Source organism: Ovis aries, chromosome 10 (genome assembly GCF_016772045.2).
Source record: "Ovis aries strain OAR_USU_Benz2616 breed Rambouillet chromosome 10, ARS-UI_Ramb_v3.0, whole genome shotgun sequence".
NCBI classification, from domain to species: Eukaryota; Metazoa; Chordata; class Mammalia; order Artiodactyla; family Bovidae; genus Ovis; species Ovis aries.
This window is the reverse complement of record NC_056063.1, coordinates 30,112,674-30,134,710: the sequence shown is the minus strand read 5'-3', so window position 1 is coordinate 30,134,710 and position 22,037 is coordinate 30,112,674. Positions and strand designations below refer to the sequence as shown.

Sequence of the window (22,037 nt, the reverse complement as noted above, 5' to 3'; positions counted from 1 at the left end):
ATTGAGCATTTCTTGCTGGGGCAGCCTCAGCACATCTCCCTTGCCCTTTCATCTCATTAGTTTGGAGCTAATAGAAGAAGAGGTTCTGCTCTCATCCTCCCTGGACCGCACTGTGCGCCTGTGGAGCAGGGGCGAGGAGTTCATCGGTAAGGACCGTCCACCTGGCCACCAGTTAAGTCCCAGCTTGGGGCCTCACTTGAAGTCTCCACCGGGTCGTGAATTCTCTGGGGTCTAGGGTGTTAGTCAGATTAGGCGACATGATGAAATAACTACCATAGACTGGGCAGCTTAAGCCACAGAATTTTGTCTGTCACGTGTGTGCTATCCTGGAGACTGGAAGTCTGACATCAGGGTCCCAGCGTGGTCAGGTGCTGCTTAGGGGGCTTTTCCTGGTTTGCAGATGGGCTCCTTTTATGGACACCTTTTGCTGAGTCTTTTTATGGCCTGGGAGCTTCCCTGATAGCTCAGTTGGTAAATAATCCTCCTGCAATGCACGAGACCCCAGTTTGATTTCTGAGTTAGGCAGATCTGCTGGAGAAGGGATAGACTACCCACTCCAGTATTCCTGGGCTTCCCTGGTGGCTCAGCTGGTAAAGAATCCACCTGCAATGCAGGAGACCTGGGTTGGGAAGATCCCCTGGGGAAGGGAAAGGCTTCCCAGTCCAGTATTCTGGCCTAAAGAATTCCATGGACTGTATAGTCCATAGGGTCATAAAGAGTCGGACATGACTGAGTGACTTTCACTTTCACTTTATGGCCCGGAGAGAGAGGAAGAGAAAGGGAGAAAATGTGGACACTCTGGTGTCTCTGCTTATCAGAACACTGTTCCTATTGGATCAGGGTGCTACTCTTAGAACCTCATTTAGAACAACCTTTGCTGTTGTTCAGTCACTAAGTTGTTTCTGACTGTTTGTGGCCCCGTGGACTGCAGCATGCCAGGCTCCTCTGTCCTCCACCATCTCCCCGAGTTTGCTCAGATTCATGTCCATTGAGTCAGTGATACTATCTAACCATCTCATCTTCTGCCAGCCCCTTCTCTTCTTGCTCTCAGTCTTTCCCAGCATCAGAGTCTTTTCCAATGAGTCAGCTCTCCGCATCAGGTGGACAAAGTACTGGAGCTTCAGCTTCAGCATCTGTCCTTCCAGTGAATATTCAGGGTTGATTTCCTTTCGGATTTACTGGTTTGATCTCCTTGAAGTCCAAGGGACTCTCAAGACTCTTCTCCAACACCACAATTATTTCTTTAAAAGACATGTTTTAATACAGTCACACTAGGGTTTAGGGCTTCAACATAAGAATTAGGGGGAAGGGTACCAAATTCAGTGTATACCTTAAAACCAGTTTACTTCCACAAAATTTATCAAAATTAGATACATTTAAATTTAGAGAACTCTGATAGACTGGTGACAGTGAATTTGGTACAGAAACATGTTATGATGTTTTATAGAAAAGATTCAGGACTAGGGAGCTGTGAGATGGGAAAGGTCTGGCCTGAGTGGGCTGTGGTGATAAGATTAACCCAAGTGACTGCTCAGAGGGACTCTGCCTGTTTCAGCAGGCTCTCTTGTCTCCCTAGCTGATGTTTCCTGAAGAAGGTACCAGAACTGTTTTGGATTTGTCATGCAGGTCCTCAGTACATTCTGAGTCACTTGTGCCCCAATGTGATACATTCTGTAGGAGGTGTTTCTGGACTAGAACCTCCAGGGCCAATTTCCCTGGAATTGTTTCTTATGAAACTACAGGACCAGAACTGAATTTGATTAAGTGGACCTATCAAGAGTTAAGACAGGTTACCTCCCATCTTATGCTTACCGTTTACCAATTTACTTTTCCAGGGAACTTTGGGCAGAGCAGCCCCTGGGACATTTTCACTCCTGCCTCCTGGAGCCACCCTAGAGTGCCCCATGAAGTCCTGACAGATCCCCAGAGCATGCCTGCTCACCCAGTGCTAGAAGGAGGTGTTCCTGCCACGTGCAGAGGAGAAGAGAAAGACAAGGTGGCAGAGGGCAAGGCCAGTGCTGAGGTTGGTCCTGGCACAGACAGTTCACCTGGGCTTGCTCATAGCTCCAGACAGATCGGCACCGGTTATAAACTGCACCCTGAAAGGGTCAAGGCATGACCCAGAGAACCAAGTCAACTCAGGAATAAAAGCATATCCCAAGATCCTGCTACTGACCAGGGCCGGGGGGCCTCCTGGTTCATCTGGGGGTAGTTGGAGCTGATCTCCCAGCATCACTTGACTGTCCCTCTTTCTCACCAGCAAAAAGGTTGTTGTCTTGGAACACAGATGGACTCAGCACCATGCTCGACCCCCTGTCTCATCAGAGAGACAGATGCTGAAACTGCAGCCCACAGCACACGGTCCCCATTAGGAAATACATTTTTAACACAGGGCTTCCTGAGTGAAAGGAAGGAATGATGGGTTTAGTGCCTGGGTCCATGAAAGTCAATGTCAGAGCAAGAGATGGTGAAAAGACCCTGGTAGATGCAGTCTTGATTTAGAGCTCAGTGAAATATATGAATTTCCAGGAAATGCTTGCCCTTTAATAAACTGAAAGAAAGGTCATTTCATGAACTATTGCTCACTGGTTATGTTACAACTCAAGGCAGAACACCTGCTCTGCCCACAAAATAATGTGTCTAGGATTTTGTATCTGCAGCCTCTTGGAATACTGATCACACAATGGATCCTCGTCACTGACATCTTCACAGAGACACACTCAACGTGGGGAATAGGGCACCAGGCAAGCATTGATCAAGAAAGCCTTCTGCCTTGTTAGGGACACCCTCATTTCCCCATGTTGTTCTCATGAGCTTAACATGGAGCTTTCATAGCTCCGGGGAGGCTCAGAATGCATCTACATGGTACTATCAGCCTATTTAGAAATTCAGTCATTTTTCCGTGCATTTGATATAGAGAAAACAAATAAGTTCATTAATTTAGATAGGCCCACGATTTGGAAACTAAAAGCACAGAAAGGGGTGGGAAGATAGGAAGGAAGAAGCAAATGAGGGAACTATGCTGATCAGCACAAAATCCAGGGTCCGTGCTATACAGCACAGCAGACCTGGAGAAAATCAGAGTGCGATGCAGGAAGCATCAGGCAGAAGGAGAGAGGGAGGATGGAGGAGGCGGAGGAAGCCGGAGAAGGGGAGGGGGAGGAGAGGAAGGATACTCAATTCAGCACAATCCAAACGGCTAACTCCTACGACGGGAAAGAGGGTCAAGCAACAGACTTCATGAGTGACCTTGTCCTTGTGTAGGGAAAGCTGCTTCGACATTTGTAGATCTGTCCAACTTGACTCCAAATGCCTCAGGAAACACTCTGTAAATTCTTTCCAAGAAAAATGAACACACATACACACAAAGAACCTGAGGAGCTCTTCCATAGTATATCTAGAGGGGACGTCCCTGGCAGGCCAGTGGTTAGGACTCCACACTTCCACTGCAGGGGGCACTGGTTTGATCCCTGGTGTGGTCACAGAACTAAGATCCCGCATGCCTCAAGGCACAGTCAAACAAAAAACAAAGCCGCTCCCCCTCAAAAAACCCAAGAAGCAAAGTGTTTGAAGTGCTGTTTATGAGTTAGGGTTAACTAAGGTCTACTCTGAAGTTCGCCTTCATTAGCTGTGTGAGCTCCAGGAATCACTTCCACTGATTTATAAAATGAGGAGCGGGGTTGGCTGATTTTCCAGTTTCATTTCAGCCCTCAACACGTGTTTCTCTGCACGTCTGTTTTGATTGGATTCTGGATGTCTGGAGTGATTTTTCCAGCATACCAGCCTATCAAACACAACCACAAACTAAAATAAGTTGACTGAATGCAGAAAACAATTTACCTGGAAAACATCACAAATGATTCTGAGAGTCGAGTGAAAGCTCAGGAGAAAATGTTCTTGTTATCTCATGGATTCAGCCAGCCGGGGTCTTGTTCTAACACAGAAACTCCATGTAACTGGAGTTAAACTTGCTCCCCGTCACAGTGTGATCCTGGGTTCCTCTTCCCAAATCTGCTCCGTCTCCTTCCAGCCCGAAAAGACCTCTGATCCTCGCTCTCCAGGAGACTGCGTCCTTGAAATGGAGGAAGACTCCTGTGGAGGGGTGGATTCAGCAGTGAGAGATGAGCCAGGCTGAAGGTGAAATAAAAGGCAGCCTTTCCTGGCTGAGGGATCCAGGCCACTCTGCCCTCATTGTGAGCCACCTGTCCCTAAGCCCCACAGCCTGTGAGTACAGCGAGGTCGCGACTCAAATCCCACCAGTGTGATGTCCTGCCTGCTCAGCTCAGGACACTCCCAGAAGTCCCTGTGTTGTCCGGCCATCACATGCAGTCAAGGGCTACTTCACAGGGTCTTTGTCTTGAGTTTTGTGGCTATCGTTAACTGCCCATGAGGCTGTGTGAGGCTGGACCATCTCACTGTTCCTTCCTTGGGAGCTCCGTGCAACCCCTGAGAGGGTTGGGGGTCTGGGCCTGGGCTTCCAAAGCTGGGAGAACCCGGGGCACCACCTTCTCCTCAAACTGGAGTCTGGCAAGAGAATTAAGGGGAGTGAATAACACCTCACTCCAGTTGCCCAGGCCCCACACCAGGCTTCCTGAGGTCCCATCACCAAGGCAACTATAGAAATGATCCCTTCAGTGTTCCCTGCCACTCCTCTCATCACGGGGCTAAGATCAAGGTCATGCACCTGCATGAGGGATGACCCCCACCCCCCACCTCAACGTTCCCAATTTCTCGGTGCAGCGCCTCCATGGTAACGAGACCAGGCCCCTTCTGTATGCTTCTGCCCCTTCTCAGCTCTGGCTTCCAGGTTCACAGTGCCATATGGTCCGACAGCAGGACCCAGCAGCGGGAAGAAATGGCGTGCAAATCAAGAGTCCATGACAGAGAGGGTGCACGTTCCAGTCAGATCAACCCCCTTTACTGACTTTTCCAGGATGTCCTGAACACTTCTGCTCATGTCTTGGTGGCCAGAACTTAGTCACATGGCCACATTTCCCTGCAGGAGAGGCTGGGAGTTCTGTAACTAAGGAGGAAGGCGGGAGAGGATTAGGGTAGACAACTAGAAATCTCTGTTCTGGGAGGTCAGATAGTTAAATGCTCTGGATGCCATCAGAGTCAGAGGGTATCATACATAGAAACATTATTCATCTTGCATTTCACAGCAGAGAGTCGTGAATTTAAAGTTTTATTTGGGAGGCTACTTGGCTTATCAGAACGTGTCATGGGCTTTGGTTACAGTCACAGGTGTGTCTTTGAAAACAGTGTGACCTCAGGTGAGACTCCCTGATTGTGCAATCAACTCCCTGACTGTACCTCTGCAGATCTCCCAGTGGGTCTGTGGTCTCATGAGATGGTGAGTGTTGACGGCGTGTTGGAGTCTGAGACTGGGAAGGAAGCGGGACCCTCGGGGGTTTGAGGGTGTGGCATCATCGACAGCCGCTTCCTCGACGGTGGCAGCAGGCTCACAGACATGCTCTGCATACCTTCCCAGGACCTGCTGTGGTCTTAGGGGCCTCCGAGTGTTAGCCTGCCTTGGCCGCTGTGACAAAATACCAGAGACTGGGCGGCTCAAGAAACAGACATTGACTTCTCACAGCCCTGGAGGCTGGAAGGCCATGTTCACGGTCACCGCCAGGTCAGTTCCAGGTGCAGGAGGGCCTTCTTCCTAGCTGGCAGGCTGCACTTTCTCTGTGTCCTCACAGGGTGGAGAGAGAGCAACCCCTATCCCCTCCTCCTCCTGTGAAGCCACTAATTGTATCAGAAGGGCCCCAGCCTCACGACCTCATCAACCCTAATTACCTCCCAAAGGCCCCCCACCTCCAAATACCATCTCACTGGGGGATAGGGCTTCAACATGTGAACTCGGGCTGGGACCCAATTCTATCCAAAGCACTGAAAGTGCGGTGGGATGTCAGGTGGGGAAAGACTCCACAATACCATAGACAAGCAGCTCCCACGCAGCAGGAGGGGCCAGGCACACTCTCGTACTGTCTTGCTTCCACCCTCTCCAGGTAGAGGCAGCACGAAAGTCGGCTCTGAACTCAGGGCTGCTTCCGATTCTCAGTCAATCTTCAGTGAGGGGCGAAAGGAGTGGAAGGGAAAGTGGGAGATGTGTGCAGTGAATGAGGCCAGAATGGGGCTGCTTGGAGGGCCCCAAACAGGAGGCTGAACAGCCAAAACCCTCTCACCCAGCTGGACCAACACCAGTGCTTGTTGGGTTAATTTAAAAATGCAGATTTTAAAGCAAGGGGCCATTAAAACATGATATGTACATCCTGTAAACATTTTACTTCAATTTGCAAGAGTAGAACGTACAGTCATCCCCAATCTTTTGATGTAGGGCCAAGGCTTTTTCTTCGCATAAGAGGCAAGTTCAGCACAGCCTGCCATAAATGCATTATTTATCGTTTTCAGTTTCTGCTTTTTTTAAAAGTAGAACTAGAACTTAAAGATATTTGCAAAGCAATGAGAAAGCACTAGGCTTCTAGTTTTCCCTTTTTATAATTTCCCTCAAGCTTTAACAGTTGTCTCATCTATCCTCAATTCAACATGACCCTTCATCGAGTCTTTTCCAAGTATTCATCTTAGTTTTCACAAAGTTCTTTCACACTAATCTCATCAATTTTCATTTTGTTTAAATAAGTTTATGATCACAATAAAATGTACAACTGGCATTCACAAGTTTGGGAGCAAACACAGCTGATTCTTGTTAAGTACACGACCCAACCTCCAGCCTTTGGGAGTAGAAGTACCATCTAGCAGACGTGAGTGTCTAGAGCATTCTGTGGGCATTTGGCAGGGTGTTTACAGAGTCAGTCAGTCCATCAGTTCAGTCAGCAGAGTGTCCACCACACGTGATCCCCTGAGCAGCAAGGAGTGCCTAGAAATCAGATGGGTGCTTTCTGTGGAGAGTTTGGCCACAGCACGAGGCCAGGGAGGGAAAACGTGGGAGGAGGCAGGTGATGTCCTCATGGTTAGTCTCCCAGGTTAGCGTTACCTCACCTGCATCACCTCCACCTCCATGCAGCCCAACCTCCTCCAACAGCACCAGCCTCATCCAGTGTCAACCACTGTCCAGAGACTTCCACCAGGCCCATAACTGACAGCAAGGTGGGGAACTGCTACATGACTTGGCTTCATCCTCACAGGCTTCTGGGGACGTACTCCTTTTTATCTTTCATTTTATTTTGTATTGGAGTATAGCCAATTAACAAACAGTGTTGTCATAGTTGCAAGTGAACAGCAAAGGGATTCAGTCATACAGGTATCCATTCTCCCTAAACTCCCCTCCCATCCAGAATGCCGCATAACATTGAGCAGAGTTCCTTGCGCTATACAGTCGATCCTTATTTACTCTCCATTTTATTTTACTTCATTTTATTTTTTAACTCTTATTTACTTTTGGCTGTGCTGGGTCTTTGTTGTTATGCATGAGCTTTTTTCTAGATGTGCGAGTCAGGGCTCCTCTCTAATGGTGCGTGGGCTTCTCACTGTGGTGGCTTCTTTTATTGCAGAACACGGGCTCTGGGGTGTACAGGCTTCAGTAACTGTGACATGTGGGCTCAGGAGTTGTGGCTCCCAGGCTCTGGAGCACAGGCTAAATAGTTGTGGCGCACAGAATTAACTGCTCCGTGACATGTGGGATCTTCCTGGATCAGGGATTGAACCCATGTCTCCTGCATTGGCAGGCAGATTCTTTACACTGAACCACCAGGGAAGCCCCTGGTTATCCATTTTAAATACAGCAGTGTGTACATGTCCATCCCAAACTACTTAACTATCCCTTCCTCCCATCTTTCCCCTCAGCAATCATAAGATCATTCTCGAAGTCTGTGTGGTACATACTCCTTGTTATCTCCACCTACAGATGAGGAAACCAAGCCTTAGGGATGAATTGTGATTTCCACTCCCTCACAGTGAAAGGACCAGGCCTTGGAGAAGGGCTTCTGTATGAGCATAGGAAAGAAGGAAGTAGAAGCTGTTGGCAATGGGCAGATTACTGTGGAATGAGGACTCTTCCCCAGAGGGCAGGCCTGAGGGATGGCGTCAGTGTTACTCACTGAGACACACCAGGGCCGGGGTTCCTGGAGTGAACAGGGGTATAGAGGTGGCCAGGAGTAGGCGCTTTCCAGGCTGTGCAGGGTGAAGTGAGGCCAGGAGAGACAGACGGGGTGACCACCTCCACAAACACACACCAGGAGGCGAGTGGGTGACGGGGACTGTGCCTGGAACTCAGGGCTGGAGACACCGCTGGGCTCCCCAAGAAGCAGTGTGTGCTGACAGAGCAGGGTTGAGGGAAAGACCAGAGAATCGGTGATCGGATGGAGAGTTGTGCCTTAGAGACAAACCCTGTGCTGGCTAAGATTCCCCGTGACCCTGATGGGCCAAGTATGTGCTAATTTGGTCTCAAGGTTTGAGAGAAATTGCCAGTGAATATTTTAGGAAAAGTGTGTTCAGCATTCACTCTGCACTGTTTGTGCTCCGCTCTGCTCTTCCGGCACGGGGCTGTGATGGGACCCTGGGATATAGCCGGGAATGCAGAGGAGCCTGTGCCCTGAGGATCTATGCTCAGGAGGGCAGAGGTCTCTAGGCTCTGCCCCTACTCTGCCTGGATCTCCCTGAAGGAGGGTGCAAAGCATTGTGGGAGCACCAGTGGGAGGGGTCGAGGAGGCCTCCTGGAAGAAAGGAGTTCACACTCAGACCCTGAAGACAGGTAGGATGCAGCCATTCCAAAGGAAACCCTAAGAGAAGCCAGAGCTGCTACAGCACAGATGGACCATGAGGACATTGTGCGCAGGGCAATAAGCCAGCTATGGAAGGACAAATGCCATGTGATTCCACTTACACAAGGTTTCCAGAGTGGTCAAACTCACAGGAAGTGGAAAAGTGAAATGGTGATTGCCAGGGGCTGGTGGGAAGGAGAAGGGCGAATTCTTTTTTACTGAGTACAGAGTTTCAGTTTTGCAAGATGACAAGTATTCCAGAGACGGACAGTGGTGGTGGCTGCATGACAATGTGAAAGCACCTAATGCCACAGGGCTGTGCACTCAAGGTGGCTAAGATGGTGAATTTCATGTTCTGTGTTGTGTTAGTCGCTCAGTCATGTCCAACTCTGCAACCCCATGGGATTCTCCAGGCAAGAATACTGGAGTGGGTTGCCATTCCCTTCTCAGGGTATCTTCCCACTCCAGGGATCAGATCCAGGTCTCCTGCATTGGAGGTAGAATTTTTTACCATTTGAGCCACCAGGGAAGCATATTTTACCCCAATTAAAAATTAGAGAGAGAGAAAAATAAAGGCGGAGCATGAGGCCAGGCCCCAGACAAGGTAGAAAGGGGAGCTTCTGGGAGATCTGAGCTTGGCTGGCACAGAGATGGGCAAAGGTGACAGTGGCAGGGAACTGGACATGAAAGGAAGGTGTTTGAGGAGTGGAAGTAGATGGCTTTTCAATGTGTTCAGAGATCAACAGGAGGAAAGACCTGGTGATGGAGGGTCAAATAGAAAGTATGAGTGTTTACATGTCTTTGCAAGTGGACAACATGCTTTGACGATGGGGCCCACGGTGCTCGACCCAGGGCTTACATGGAAGCAGGGGGCAGCAGTGAGCCCCCAGGTGCCTGAGGAATCTGCGATCACCTGCTTCTTTTCCTCCAGGCCGCCCTTGGAGCAGAGCAAGCCTCCCAGGGGGCACACCTGCACTGGGGACCCCCAGCATCTACCAGAGCCTCCGGTGCCACCGGGTCCCATGCCTATCAGCACTCCCAGAGAAGCCGGATTTGTCCATCCTTGGTGCAGATTTGTTTAACTTAGATTTTCTTACATAAGAAAAAGAAGGAAGTGAAGCTGCCCAGAAAGAGTACTGATCACATAGCAGTTTCCTCGTTTGAAGAAACCAGCCTGCTGTTTCCTTTCCTTCCCCTGTTAATCAAGAAGTCTGACTGAGATTAAGATTTGCCTGACAGGGGCCAAAAAAGAACAAAACAAGAAATGATTTCGGCCAACGCGGGCCTTTTCCCAAAGCAATTAGAGCTTGGACTTAAGCAAACAAATCAGATTCGAGGTTTCCCTTCCTCAGAAGCCATTATTCCATGGAGTGAAGATTGCCCAGGACAGATGGGTCCTGAAACAGCTCCCCTAGAACCCTGAATATCACAGCAGCAGCTGCCCACGGCTGGACCAAGGACACCAGGAGAGAGAAGGGAGGTGTTGATTAAGAAAAGTAAATAACAGCTTTGGAAGCCTGCTTTGTGCCAGGCAAACCTTGGTTAAGATCTTAGATGGATCATCTCGCTCGCTCCTAATAGAACTGTCAGGAATGGATGATGTTATTGTCCCATTTTTCCAACAGGGACACTGAGGTTCCAGGAAGCAAAGTGATTTGCCAGTGGTTCCCAGTCAAGTAAATGATAACAAGGAAATCAGAGCCCAGGCCCCCAACTATCAACAGCAGTGACTCTCGGAGAAGAGGGTATAACATCGGAGGGCCAGTGGGTCTCTCCTTCCAAGCATGGCCCTAGAGCAGTCACTTCAGAGCTGTAAGCCATCTCAACAATAGTAGAAAAAGAATAGCAACACAGCTGCTGCCGGTTACCGAGCACTTACTATGCTGATCTCTTCATGGAGAGATCATTTAATCCTCAAAGCCGCCTGGAGAGGGTATGTCCGCACTTCACAGATGAGAAAATCAGTCCTCAGAGAAATTAAATACTTTGCCCAAAATCACACAGCAAAGGGATAAAAGCCCTCAAAATTCAAACCTAAGTTTGGCCCCAAACAGTGGATTATTAATCTCTACCTCTGACTCAGAGCCATCATTTTACAAAGACCTTGTGGCAAAGAGAGCCCACAGCTGCACAGCTGGGTAGACTCCTGACCCCTCCCCCAATCCAGCATGTTCTAGGACCAACTCACCCGCCTTGGGTCAGCCCATGACCTTATCCTTCTCAGAGGGGCAGGATGGTGCTGTCCTAGCCAGGCCCATTTCACTGGACCTGGGCTCTACAGGACCAAGGAGAAGCGTCCCCCCAGGGCCTGTACCCACTGCTAGACCACGCTGCAGATCTCGGGAACTCAAGATCTTATGCCCAGGTGGCCCAGAGTCCACGTTTGGAGCCTGAGCAGCTTCCCCAGGACCTGTCCATCCACAGAGTAGTACACGGTCCCAGGCTCTCAAGGTGGCTGAGGGACGGTGTTTGCTGGGTGCAGACAGATATTGGACATTCTGGCTGGGGGTGCCTGCATATTCATGCTGAGGTCCTCATGGTGCAGGGAAAAGGAGGGCCAGCCAAGGGCTGGGAGCCAGGGGCCGGCTGTCCCTGCATTGCCACATCCACCATGGAACTATGAGGACCCCAGGAATTGTACATCCAAACTGGCCTTCCGGGGCTTCATGGAATGGCCAAGGTAGAAAGACCGAACACTTGCCGTGTGTTAAATATTTCATTTCACAGTTTGTTAACTTGACAATGTTTAAAAACTGGGTCTCCACCTGTACCCTTATCCTGGATCCCCCAAATACTAGGGGTGAGATTGCCCTGACTTCCTGTTCGTTTATTGGACTCCTCTAACCCCACACCTCAAGAACTTAGGGACTTCAATCCCCCTTGACAGACCATCCTTGCCAAGACTACTGGATCCTCACTGGGCACTTTTTAGGAATCCCAGCCCTGCCTCCACCCCAACCATGACTGACAGTTCACATGCGTCTGAATTGCCAGCTGCTCTGCTACCAAGTTAAACTGTCTGGTTTCCCCCAGAATCTTTCTGACCCAACCAGCCAAGAACCCAGACCTGGGCCCCTCCAGCTCGTGCTTGTGGAGAACCTTCACATCAGTGAGGACTTACCCATGAGGAAATCCAAGCTAAACAAACTTAGGCCAAAAAAAAAAATGTATTGACTCCTAGCACTTCGGGAAAAACTATGACCAGGAATTAACAAACCCCATCAGGACTGTCCTTCCAGCTCTCGCCCCTGCAGTGCTGCCTGTCTTCTCTCTGCAGACCAGTTCCCTCCACGTTGCAGGAAACAGGGCCACGACAATCTCCAGGTTTAATCTGCAGCCTTAGCTTCACAGAGAGACAGACTTCGAGTTCTCTCAGGTTCCAAGTCCCAGATTCCTAGCAAAGGCACTCGCTGGCAGACCCCCAGGTCCGCACTTACCTTGGCCTAGCCAACTAAAGTCTGGGGCTGGTTCCTTTAGAATGGCTCTTCTGGGGCTGCCCCAGTGGTTCAGCAGTTAAGACTTTGAGCTTCCAATGCAGGAGACAAGGGTTTGATCCCTGATCAGGGAATTAAGATCCCACATGCCACTGGGCCAAAAAATTAAAATTAAAAAAAAAAAAAATAGAGCCATGGGGATGAAAAGGCCATGCAGTCACTGTTACCCAGAAAGAAAAGAAGAGGACATTGGCTACACAGACAGTCCTCTGCATGTCCCTTAAAGTCTATGATCAAGTTGCATTGTCTCAGACTGTTTCTGTCTGTCTATCTGCCTATCTCTTCCCTCCCCATCCCCCTCGCCCTGCTTTTCCTTCCTTCCTTCCTGACCTGGGTTTGAATCCTGAGTTTTCTCCTTCACACTGAATCCAGGCTCCAGAGGCACAGAGGGGACCCAGTCCCAACTCTGGCATCCACTTGCTAATGGGCCAGAGCAAATTATGACTTCATCTTTCTGCCTTAATTTCTTCAGCTGTTAAAAAGGCAGTGGGGGAGCAGACAGGTTTCCCTACTCTGTTTCTAGATCTTTGAGCAATCAGCCTAACTTGTCCAGACCTCTTTTTCCACCCTACTTTTCATAAACCTTTAAACTGGATTTCTATTTTAATGAAATATTCATTTTTAATCCTTGATTTTTGAACCAGAGCATTTAGAGTTTAATCCTCAGGGTCCTAGCCTGCCTGCCTGGTACTGTTTTCAACTGAGAGCTCAGCGTTGTTTCACTGAGGGCTGTGTTGCCTCTGTTAACTAATCCCAGGAGGAAATAACGCCATTATACAAAGTTAGCAGTGTTCAGAGTGAAACCCGTCTTATAAATCAAGTCGAACAGGATTCCAGGTACTCCCAGATGCCGCTTCAAATTGGTCTGGCCTTGTTGGAAGAAAACAGGGTAAAGTCATGAAACAAAGGAGTGAACATCTGACTTTTGTCTGTCCTGAATGGGGAATTGCCTCCTCCTCCCTGGATCTGACCCCAAGTTTGTAAGCCTGATGGCCCTGGTGTGAGTGACCTGCCATCACTGATGAAGTCTGGTCAGGATCCTGGTCGCTAATCAGTGGTATTACAGGGTTAGACTGTCTTCTCTCCTCGTGTCTGGACAACCCAAAGGAGCACTTCTTGGCTAAGCCTCAGGACACAAGCTGTTTGTTTTTTCTACCCCTATTTGGTAGAAAATAGGGGTCCATCAGGACTTGCCTGGAGGTCAAGTGATTAGGACTTGGAGATTCCACTGCAGGGAGCACGGGTTTGATCCCTGGTTGGGAGACTAAAATCCTGCACTGCTGCATGGTGCGGCCAAAAAGAAAGAAAAAAGAACGAAAATAGGGGCCCATCAAGGAGGCACTGTGGTCTTTTTTCCACTCCAGATGGTCAGGGGGAGCCTGGCTACAGTTCCTGAAAGCGTGGTCAGGTCCCTCTGAGATTCAGGATGGGGCCAGGATCATTCTTCTAGATCCTGGAGGCCACTCTGTGTTTCCTGAAACCTGACTGCTTGGGGGCCCCTTCCAGGGACCATCATCATCTTCCCTCCATCCCTCACACACCACCACCACCCCCGCCCTTGCTGAGCTCAGGTGAAACCTTGCCAAGCCCACCCTCCCCTCGGTGTTAAGAACCCCAAGAGAATACTTCATAGTTTATCACCCCTTCCTGGACCTCCCATCCTGAAGCTCACCCATCAGCCTCCCCTCTTCCTTCGAACTCCTATTCGTGGACTCTCACAAAGAATGCTGCCATCTGTGTGCATCTTTATGACAATCAGAGATGTTACTAGCTTAATTTTCCTAGACAAAACCAAAGCAAGCACACTGCATCTGGGAGATGTCTTTCTGGAGAAGCACAGGCAGGAAAACTTCGCGAGAAGATACAGGTGATATTTTTTTCTTTCACGGTGGAGCACTGTATGAACTGAATCATGGCCAGCCACAGATAACAAGTTCCAATTCCTGGAAGCTGTGAATGTGCCCCTATTGGGAAATAAGTCTTTGCACGTGTGTTTAATTCAGGCTCATGGGATGATTTTACTAAGGATTTTTCAGGTGGGTCCCCAAGGCCATTGCCAGGGTCCTTATGAGAGGCAAAGGGAGATGGCAGGGACACAGAAGGAAAAAGGTGAGGGAGAAACAGAGGAAGTGAGGGAACACAAGCCAGGGAATGCCTGGAGCCACCACAGGCTGGAGGAGGAAAGGGAAGATTCTGCCCTTGGAGGGAACCAGGGCCTACCAACAACTTGATTTGAGACTTCAGGCTTCCAGATCTGAAGGAGAATAAATCTCTGTTGTTCTAAGCCACACAGTTTGTGTTTACGGGTTACAGCAGCCTCAGGAAATGAATACAGACTCCAAGGTTTCTAGAATGGGACATGGTTTTCCTTCTCAAGAATGTGAGAAGCCTTGGTGGTCCAGTGGCTAAAACTCCATGCTCCCAATGCAGGGAGCTGGGGTTCAATCCTGGTTGGGGAACTAGATCCCACATGCCATAACTAAAAAAAAAAAAAAAAAATCCTGTGTGCTGCAACTAAGACCTGCCATAGCCAAATAAATAAATATTTTTTTAATAAAAAAGAAGGCAAAGAATGTGGAATCTGGCCAGCACCTGTTATTATTTCATTTACTCCTTTAGTTAACATTCCACCTATGCACCATGCTGTACCCCAAGCTCTGAGGACAGAGATGGTATAAGAAACTCTCTTCCTGTCTTAGGAACACACAGTGCATTGGGAGAGAAATGTAAAGAGATCACTGTTGTTGTCTTTGTTGTTATTTAGTTGCTCAGGCATGCCTGACTCTTTGTAGCCAGAGGGACTGCAGCACACCAGCTAGGCTCCCTTGTCCTTCACTATCTCCTGGAGTTTGCTCGGATTCATGTCCAATGAGTCAGGAGCAGACACAAAGGGAGCTCCCCAGGGAGAGTTAAGGGATGTTGGCAGGAGGTTTGGCCAGGATTCCTGGGGAGAGAGAGGTCTAGGGAGGGAGTAAAGGGGTTGGGCTGTGGGAGGTGGGGCCAGCGGGGGGTGTGTATGTGTTTCCTATTCTGGGAGCCGCAGCCCCCTGTTCTAGGAAGTGACCTCCCCTCCACCCCACCCACCACTTTCAGGGCAGTGGCCGAGCTCTTACAGAGCCCACCCCTGGGCATATTTGGGCCCCAGGAGGATCCCCATCACAAGTGTTCTCTGGACTCTTTGACACAGGGAGGTGTGTGTCTGCTGGGGGCTTCCCATCCTGCCCAGGAAGCAAGACTTCGGCAAGCACAGTGGGGAAGGGCAGGGGGCTTCGTGTTCTGTTTTTGCAAGCTCTTTAATGATGCACCATAAACCTGGAGGCCTGCTTAGTGTGGTAAAGGCAACGGCCCCTCCGGAGGACCCAGGGCTGCCGGGCAGAGAGAAATTCCAGGAAGACAAGCACTCCTGGTGAGCATGACCAGACACATTAGCTGTTTGTGGGAAGTGTGCAGTCCAGTTATATGCAGGACACACACCTATGTTCCATTAAAACAATAGCAATTGTCAAGCAGATATCTTCTATTCTAGTTTTTAAATAATTAAAAGATTTTTTATTTTATATGGAGTATAGTTGGTTAACAATGTTGTATCAGTTTCAGGTGTACACCAAAGTGATTCAGTTATACAAGTATCTATTCTTTTTCAAATTCTTTTCCCATATAGGTTATTATAGAATACTGAGCAGAGTTCCCTGTGCCATACGATAAGTCCTTGATGGTCTAGGTCTTATTTTTTCGGCTGCTAAGCATTGGGACTGTTTATGCCTGGTCATATATTGCATCCTAGTGGAAGAAAGTTTATGACCTTATCACTGGATCAACCCAGTGGCTTTTATAAAGATGTAATTTAACAAATACATTCTATAAATTTTATATGAACCTTTCGGTTGATGAGCCACATTTAATGAATGCTGCTTTTGTCTATTTAAGTGGATACAAGTACTAACAAAAATTATGTGATAAAGACCATCTGCTTGTTCTAATAAAGCTATCCTTTAGGCAAAATGTTTACATATAGTACTGCTGTTTTTGCTGTTGTTTAGTTGCTAAGTCGTGTCCAACTCTTTGCAACCCCTTGGCCGGTAGCCTGCAAGGCTCCTCTGTCCTTTGGATTTCCCAGGCAAGAATACTAGTATGGGTTGCCATTTCCTCCTCCAGGGATCAAACCTGCATCTTCTGCTTGGCAGGCAGATTCTTTACCACTGAGTCACCTGTAGTATTGCTATAAAATGCCCCAGATTCTGAAACAAAACTGGTTTCATTTTTAAAAAGTGTTGAGCAGATGATGACAACCAAATGAAGCATATAATCCTTGATTGTATTTTGAATCCAGAAAAATAGTTGTAAAGGACATTTGGGGGACATTGAATCTGATAATACTATCATGACCGCAAGAGGGTCCTCAGACATGAAATTGGACTGGCCGCTGGGAAGACGAGGTCCCTGTGCTAAGCTTTGTGGTGAGGATGTTGGGTGAGACTTGCAGTGACTGGTTCTGGGTTCAGTGCACTAAGCTTTCAACTTTTCTAAATTAAAAGGTGGAGCATTAAAAAAAAAAAGAATGCTACTCTGAAACTGTTGTCATTTGAAGGGAAAGGAAGATTATCAAAGGGACTCTAGAAGAGAAGTTCTTTATGTTAATAGACAATCCACCAATTCTGACAATCACCACATCTTTGGAAGTGGGAAGATAATTGTCCCCTGTTTATGGACTGTCAAGTCGGTGAGATTCCCCAGAGACATCTGTGACCGCACCCCACCCCCCCATCTGGCTTTCCGAACATTCCCCGGCCTGGAAGTGGTTAGCAGAGAGGTAGCCCTGGGCAGTGAAAGCAGATGCTGAGTTTCCACTAAACCCATAGTGAGTGGCTTGTTGGTTCACCAAGCAGGAAGAAAGGCATGAGCTGACTGCCTGTGTCATTTAAAAAGCCACACTTTCCACAGAAAACATGAAAGGGAAGAATTTTTTTAAAAACTGGTGTGTTTGTGTGTGTGCAGCGGTGGGAGGTGAGGAGTAAACAGGATACGCACTGACGGCCGAGAAGGAAACCAGCAAGGGCCAGACAGAAGACAGAGCGCTCCGGTCACGGCTACAGTAACCTTCACTGGGTGTCTGCCCTGCGTCAACATCACCAATTAGAGGACGCTGTCCCCTTGGAAGAAAAGCTATGACCCACCTAGACAGCATATTAAAAAGCAGAGACATTACTTGACCGACAAAGGTCCGTCTAGTCAAAGCTATGGTTTTTCCAGTGGTCATGTATGGGTGTGAGAGTTGGACTCTAGAGAAAGCTGAGCGCCGAAGAATTGATGCTTTTGAACTGTGGTGTTGGAGAAGACTCTTGAGAGTCCCTTGGACTGCAAGGAGATCCAACTAGCCCATCCTAAAGGAGATCAGTCCTGAATATTCATTGGAAGGACTGATGCTGAAGCTGAAACTCCAATAGTTTTGCCACCTGATGCGAAGAGCTGACTCATTGGAAAAGACCCTGATGCTGGCAAAGATTGAAGGCAGGAGGAGAAGGGGACAACAGAGAATGAGATGGTTGGAAGGCATCACTGACTCAATGGACATGAGTTTGAGCAAGTTCCAGGAGTTAGTGATGGACAGGGAGGCCTGGCGTGCTGCAGTCCACAGGGTTGCAAAAAGCCAGACACGACTGAGCAACTGAACTGAACTGAACATCACCAAACACTTTTCTCCTTTAATCCTCACAACCACTTCATAGAGAGACAAACCCATCTCGCAGAGGAAACTGCCCAGGGAAAAACCAATGCCAAGGCCGTGCCAAGTGTAAAAAGTGGAGCCAGAACGTAAAGCAATGAATGCTTGATGAAAAAGCCACACACTTACTTTACCATCCAGTGTGCGTGTATGTTAGTCCCTGAGTCATGTCCAACTCTTTGTAACCCCATGGACTGTAGTCTGTTAGGCTCTTCTGTACATGGAATTCTCCAGGCAAGAATTCTGGAGTAGGTCACTATTTCCTTTTCCACATCTCCCAACCTAAGGATCAAACTTGGGTCTCCCGCATTGCGGACAGATTTTTTACCATTTGAGCCACTGTTCAGTTCAGTTCAGTCGTGTCCTACTTTTTGCGACCCCATGGACTGCCAGTCTTCCCTGTCCATCATCAACTCCCAGAGCTTGCTCACACTCACGTTCATCATGTCATTGATGCCATCCAACCATCTCATCCTCCGCTGTCCCCTTCTCCTCCCACCTTCAATCTTTCCCAGCATCAGGGTCTTTCCCAATGAGTGAGTTCTCATCAGGTGGCGAAAGTATTGGAGTTTCAGCTTCAGCATCCGTCCTTCCAATGAATATTCAGGACTGATTTCCATTAGGATTGATTGGTTGGATCTCCTTGCAGTCCAAGGGACTCTCAAGAGTCTTCTCCAACACCACAGTTCAAAGCATCAATTCTTCAGCACTCAGCTTCTTTATAGTCCAACTCTCACAACCACACTTGACTACTGGAGAAACCATAGCTTTGACTAGACGGACCTTTGTCGGTCAAGTAATGTCTCTGCTTTTTAATATGCTGTCTAGGTTGGTCATAGCTTTTCTTCGAAGGAGCAAGCATTTTTTAATTTCATGGCTGCAGTCACCATCTGCAGTGATTTTGGAGCCCCCCAAAATAAAGTTTCCCCATCTATTTGCCATGAAGTGATGGCTGGAGGAAGTACAAGCTGGAATCAAGATTGCCGGGAGAAATATCAATAACCTCAGAGGCAGATGACACCACCCTTGTGGCAGAAAGTGAAGAACTAAAGAGCCTCTTGAAAGTGAAAGAAGAGAGTGAAAAAATTGGCTTCAAGCTCAGCATTCAGAAAACTAAGATCATGGCATCCGGTCCCATCACTTCATGGCAAATAGATGGGGAAACTGAAAACAGTGGCTGACTTTATTTTTCTGGGCTCCAAAATCACTGCAGATGGTGATTGCAGCCATGAAATTAAGACGCTTACTCCTTGGAAGGAAAGTTATGACCAACCTAGACAGCATATTAAAAAGCAGAGACATTACTTTGTCAACAAAGTTCTGTCTAGTCAAGGCTATGGTTTTTCCAATGGTCATGTATGGTTGTGGGAGTTTGACTATAGAGAAAGGTGAGCACCAAATTGATGCTTTTGAACTATGGTGTGGAGAAGACTCTTGAGAATCCCTTGGACTGCAAGGAGATCCAACCAGTCCATCCTAAAGGAGATCAGTCCTGGGTGTTCATTAGAAGGACTGATGTTGAAGCTGAAACTCCAATACTTTGCCCACCTGATGCAAAGAGCTGACTCATTTGAAAAGACCCTGATGCTGGGAAAGACTGAGGGCAGGAGGAGAAAGACTGAGGGCAGGACGACAGAGGATGAGATGGTTGGATGGTATCACGGACTCAATGGACACGGGTCTGGGTGGACTCCGGCAGTTGGTGATGGAGAGGGAGGCCTGGCGTGCTGTGATTCATGGGGTCGCAAAGAGTCGGACATGACTGAGTGACTGAACTGAACTGATGGGACCAGATGCCATGGTCTTAGCTTTCTGGATGTTGTTCAGTTTTAAGCCAACATTTTCACTTACCTCTTTCACTTTCATCAAGAGTCTCTTTAGTTCTTCTTCCCTTTCTGCCATAAGGGTGGTGTCATCTACATATCTGAGGTTATTGATATTTCTCCCAGCAATCTTGATTCCAGCTTGTGCTTCATCCAGCCTGGTATTTCGTATGATGTACTCTGCACTAGGGAAGCCCAACTGCCTTCTAACTCAGTTGGAGTCAGGACTCAGTACAGAGAGGGTTTTTTCCTGATTCTCTGCACTTTACTTATTTTTAATAATAAAAGAAAAAACCATATTTGTAGGAAATGTCTGGGATGGAGGATGTGTTTGTACAGAAGTTGTTGGGGTGAGGGGTGGTAAACATCTATAGCCAGTGAGAAAAGGCTAAGTACAGAAACACATAAATGGATAAACACATCAGTTTATCCTTCAAATATAGCATCAATGATCAGAAAATGAAACTTCTAGTTCTTAGGGCTGAGATGTCAGTTATCACATAGGATGGCTCACAGTCCAGTGGTCCTTCAGTTCATACATTACAGTCATCTGGATGCCTCGTTCCCATCCAGATCAATTCAGTCAGAATCTCTGAGTGTGGGTTTACATTTTTATAAGCCCCTGAGAAATTCTGAAACACAGCCAGTGTTGTGAATCACTATTTCTAATATAACGGTCAAAGAAAAGGCAAGCTTGTTTCTTGTTCTTCAAAGGAACAATTGCAGTTGTCAAACAAAAGCATTCAGTAAATAATTCCTCGCCTCCTTCTGATGCACTGATATTTTACTTTTTTTTTTTCCTCTAGGAAAGATTCTGATCTTGATCAGGTTTGAAAACACCAGATTAAGAATAGTTATTTAGTAAAGAAAAGCTGTAGTGTTTCATTTAAGTACAGGTTGGAAAACTGGGTACAGCCTGGTGAAAACACAGCAAATCCTAACATGATTGACCTTTACGGGTAATTTCAGAGAAAAGATTTGGAGAACTCACATTTAGAGTCTTCATTGAGGATGAAGGTATGTTTTGACAGTGCTGATCAACTTCTCGGCCTGGATAAGTGCATGTTATGGTGACTCTACTACCACATACAGAAGAACGTGGGCTTTGGAGTCTGTCGGAAGTTCTGATTAATCCTTTAACTTGGTCAGATATCTTTCACCTCATTTTCCCACCAATAAAAGAGCTGAGAGAACTATCATGGCCCCTGGGGAAGAGCACAGAGCCGGCTCACTAGGATGCATTCAGTAAGTGTCAGCATACTTCCCTCTCTTTGTGTAGGATTTTGAAGGCCAAAGCCACTTTCCCTAGAGCTGAAGTCCTCAAGGGACAGGGTCATTTGCGGTTGTCTCAACAAGGGCTTCCAGTGGGTAGAGGGCAGGGATGCTGTTAAACATGCTTCACCATGCAGGGTGGCCCCCACGACAAAGAACTACCCAGCTCATATAAACCACTGTGCATAATAAACAAGCAGAATACATGGTACAGCATAGGGAATATAGCCAAAATGTTGCAACCTTAAATGGAATATGAGGTGATGGTGTGTTCAGTCATGTCTGACTCTTTGCAACCCCATGGACTGTAGCCTGCCAGGCTCCTCTGTCCATAGGGTTTTCGGGCACGAATACTGGAGTAGGTTGCCATTTCCTTCTCCAGGGGATCTTCCTCACCCAGGGATCGAACCCACGTCTCCTGCATTGGCAGGTGGACTCTTCAACACTGCATCACCTGGGAAGCCCCAGGATAAATGGAGTAGAATCTATAAACATTTTGAATTACTATGTTGAACACCTGAAACTAATACTGTAAATCAACTGTACTTTAAAAATTCGAGTTAAAAAGTCCACAATGAACAAAATATCCAATTTTTACATAAAAACAAGTGGAGTGTTAAATTTTTAAAAAATTATTCAGATTAAAATATCAATAGAGCTGAGGCTGAAAGACCCTGCCTTAGAGGAATCCACATCAGAGACAGACTCTAGATTTGGATGAGGAAATGGAGATTCAGAAAACTTACACAATCTGCCTAAAAACCACAGTGCTGGAGCCAGTGGGGGTGGGAGCAGAAGTTCAGATTCTCGGATGAAAAACCAAATCTTTTCCCACCCCCAAAATGTGCTCTTTCCACTCTACTACCACTAGTCCTTCCGCAGAAAAATTAAGGGGCCCATGTTTTACTACAGTTCTAGGAAAGTAAAACCACCAGTGACCGGCAAAGCTAAATTTATCCTAAAGTTTTCAGTTATACTGCACATGCTTATATTGTTCAAAGAC

The 22,037-nt window shown here is 47.6% G+C and overlaps 1 protein-coding gene across 1 annotated transcript in view; it reads left to right on the top strand.

Annotated features, from left to right (window-relative positions):
- Positions 1-2,393, top strand: part of LOC105616258 (WD repeat-containing protein 49-like) — a 38,184-nt gene extending 35,791 nt beyond the window's left edge. Inside the window, exons 12-13 of the mRNA XM_027973841.3 lie at positions 61-146; positions 1,836-2,393. Coding sequence (XP_027829642.2) covers positions 61-146; positions 1,836-2,119 — 370 coding nt within the window. The 3' untranslated portion in view covers positions 2,120-2,393. The remainder of the gene's footprint in view (positions 1-60; positions 147-1,835) is intronic.
- Positions 2,394-22,037: the final 19,644 nt, after the last annotated feature.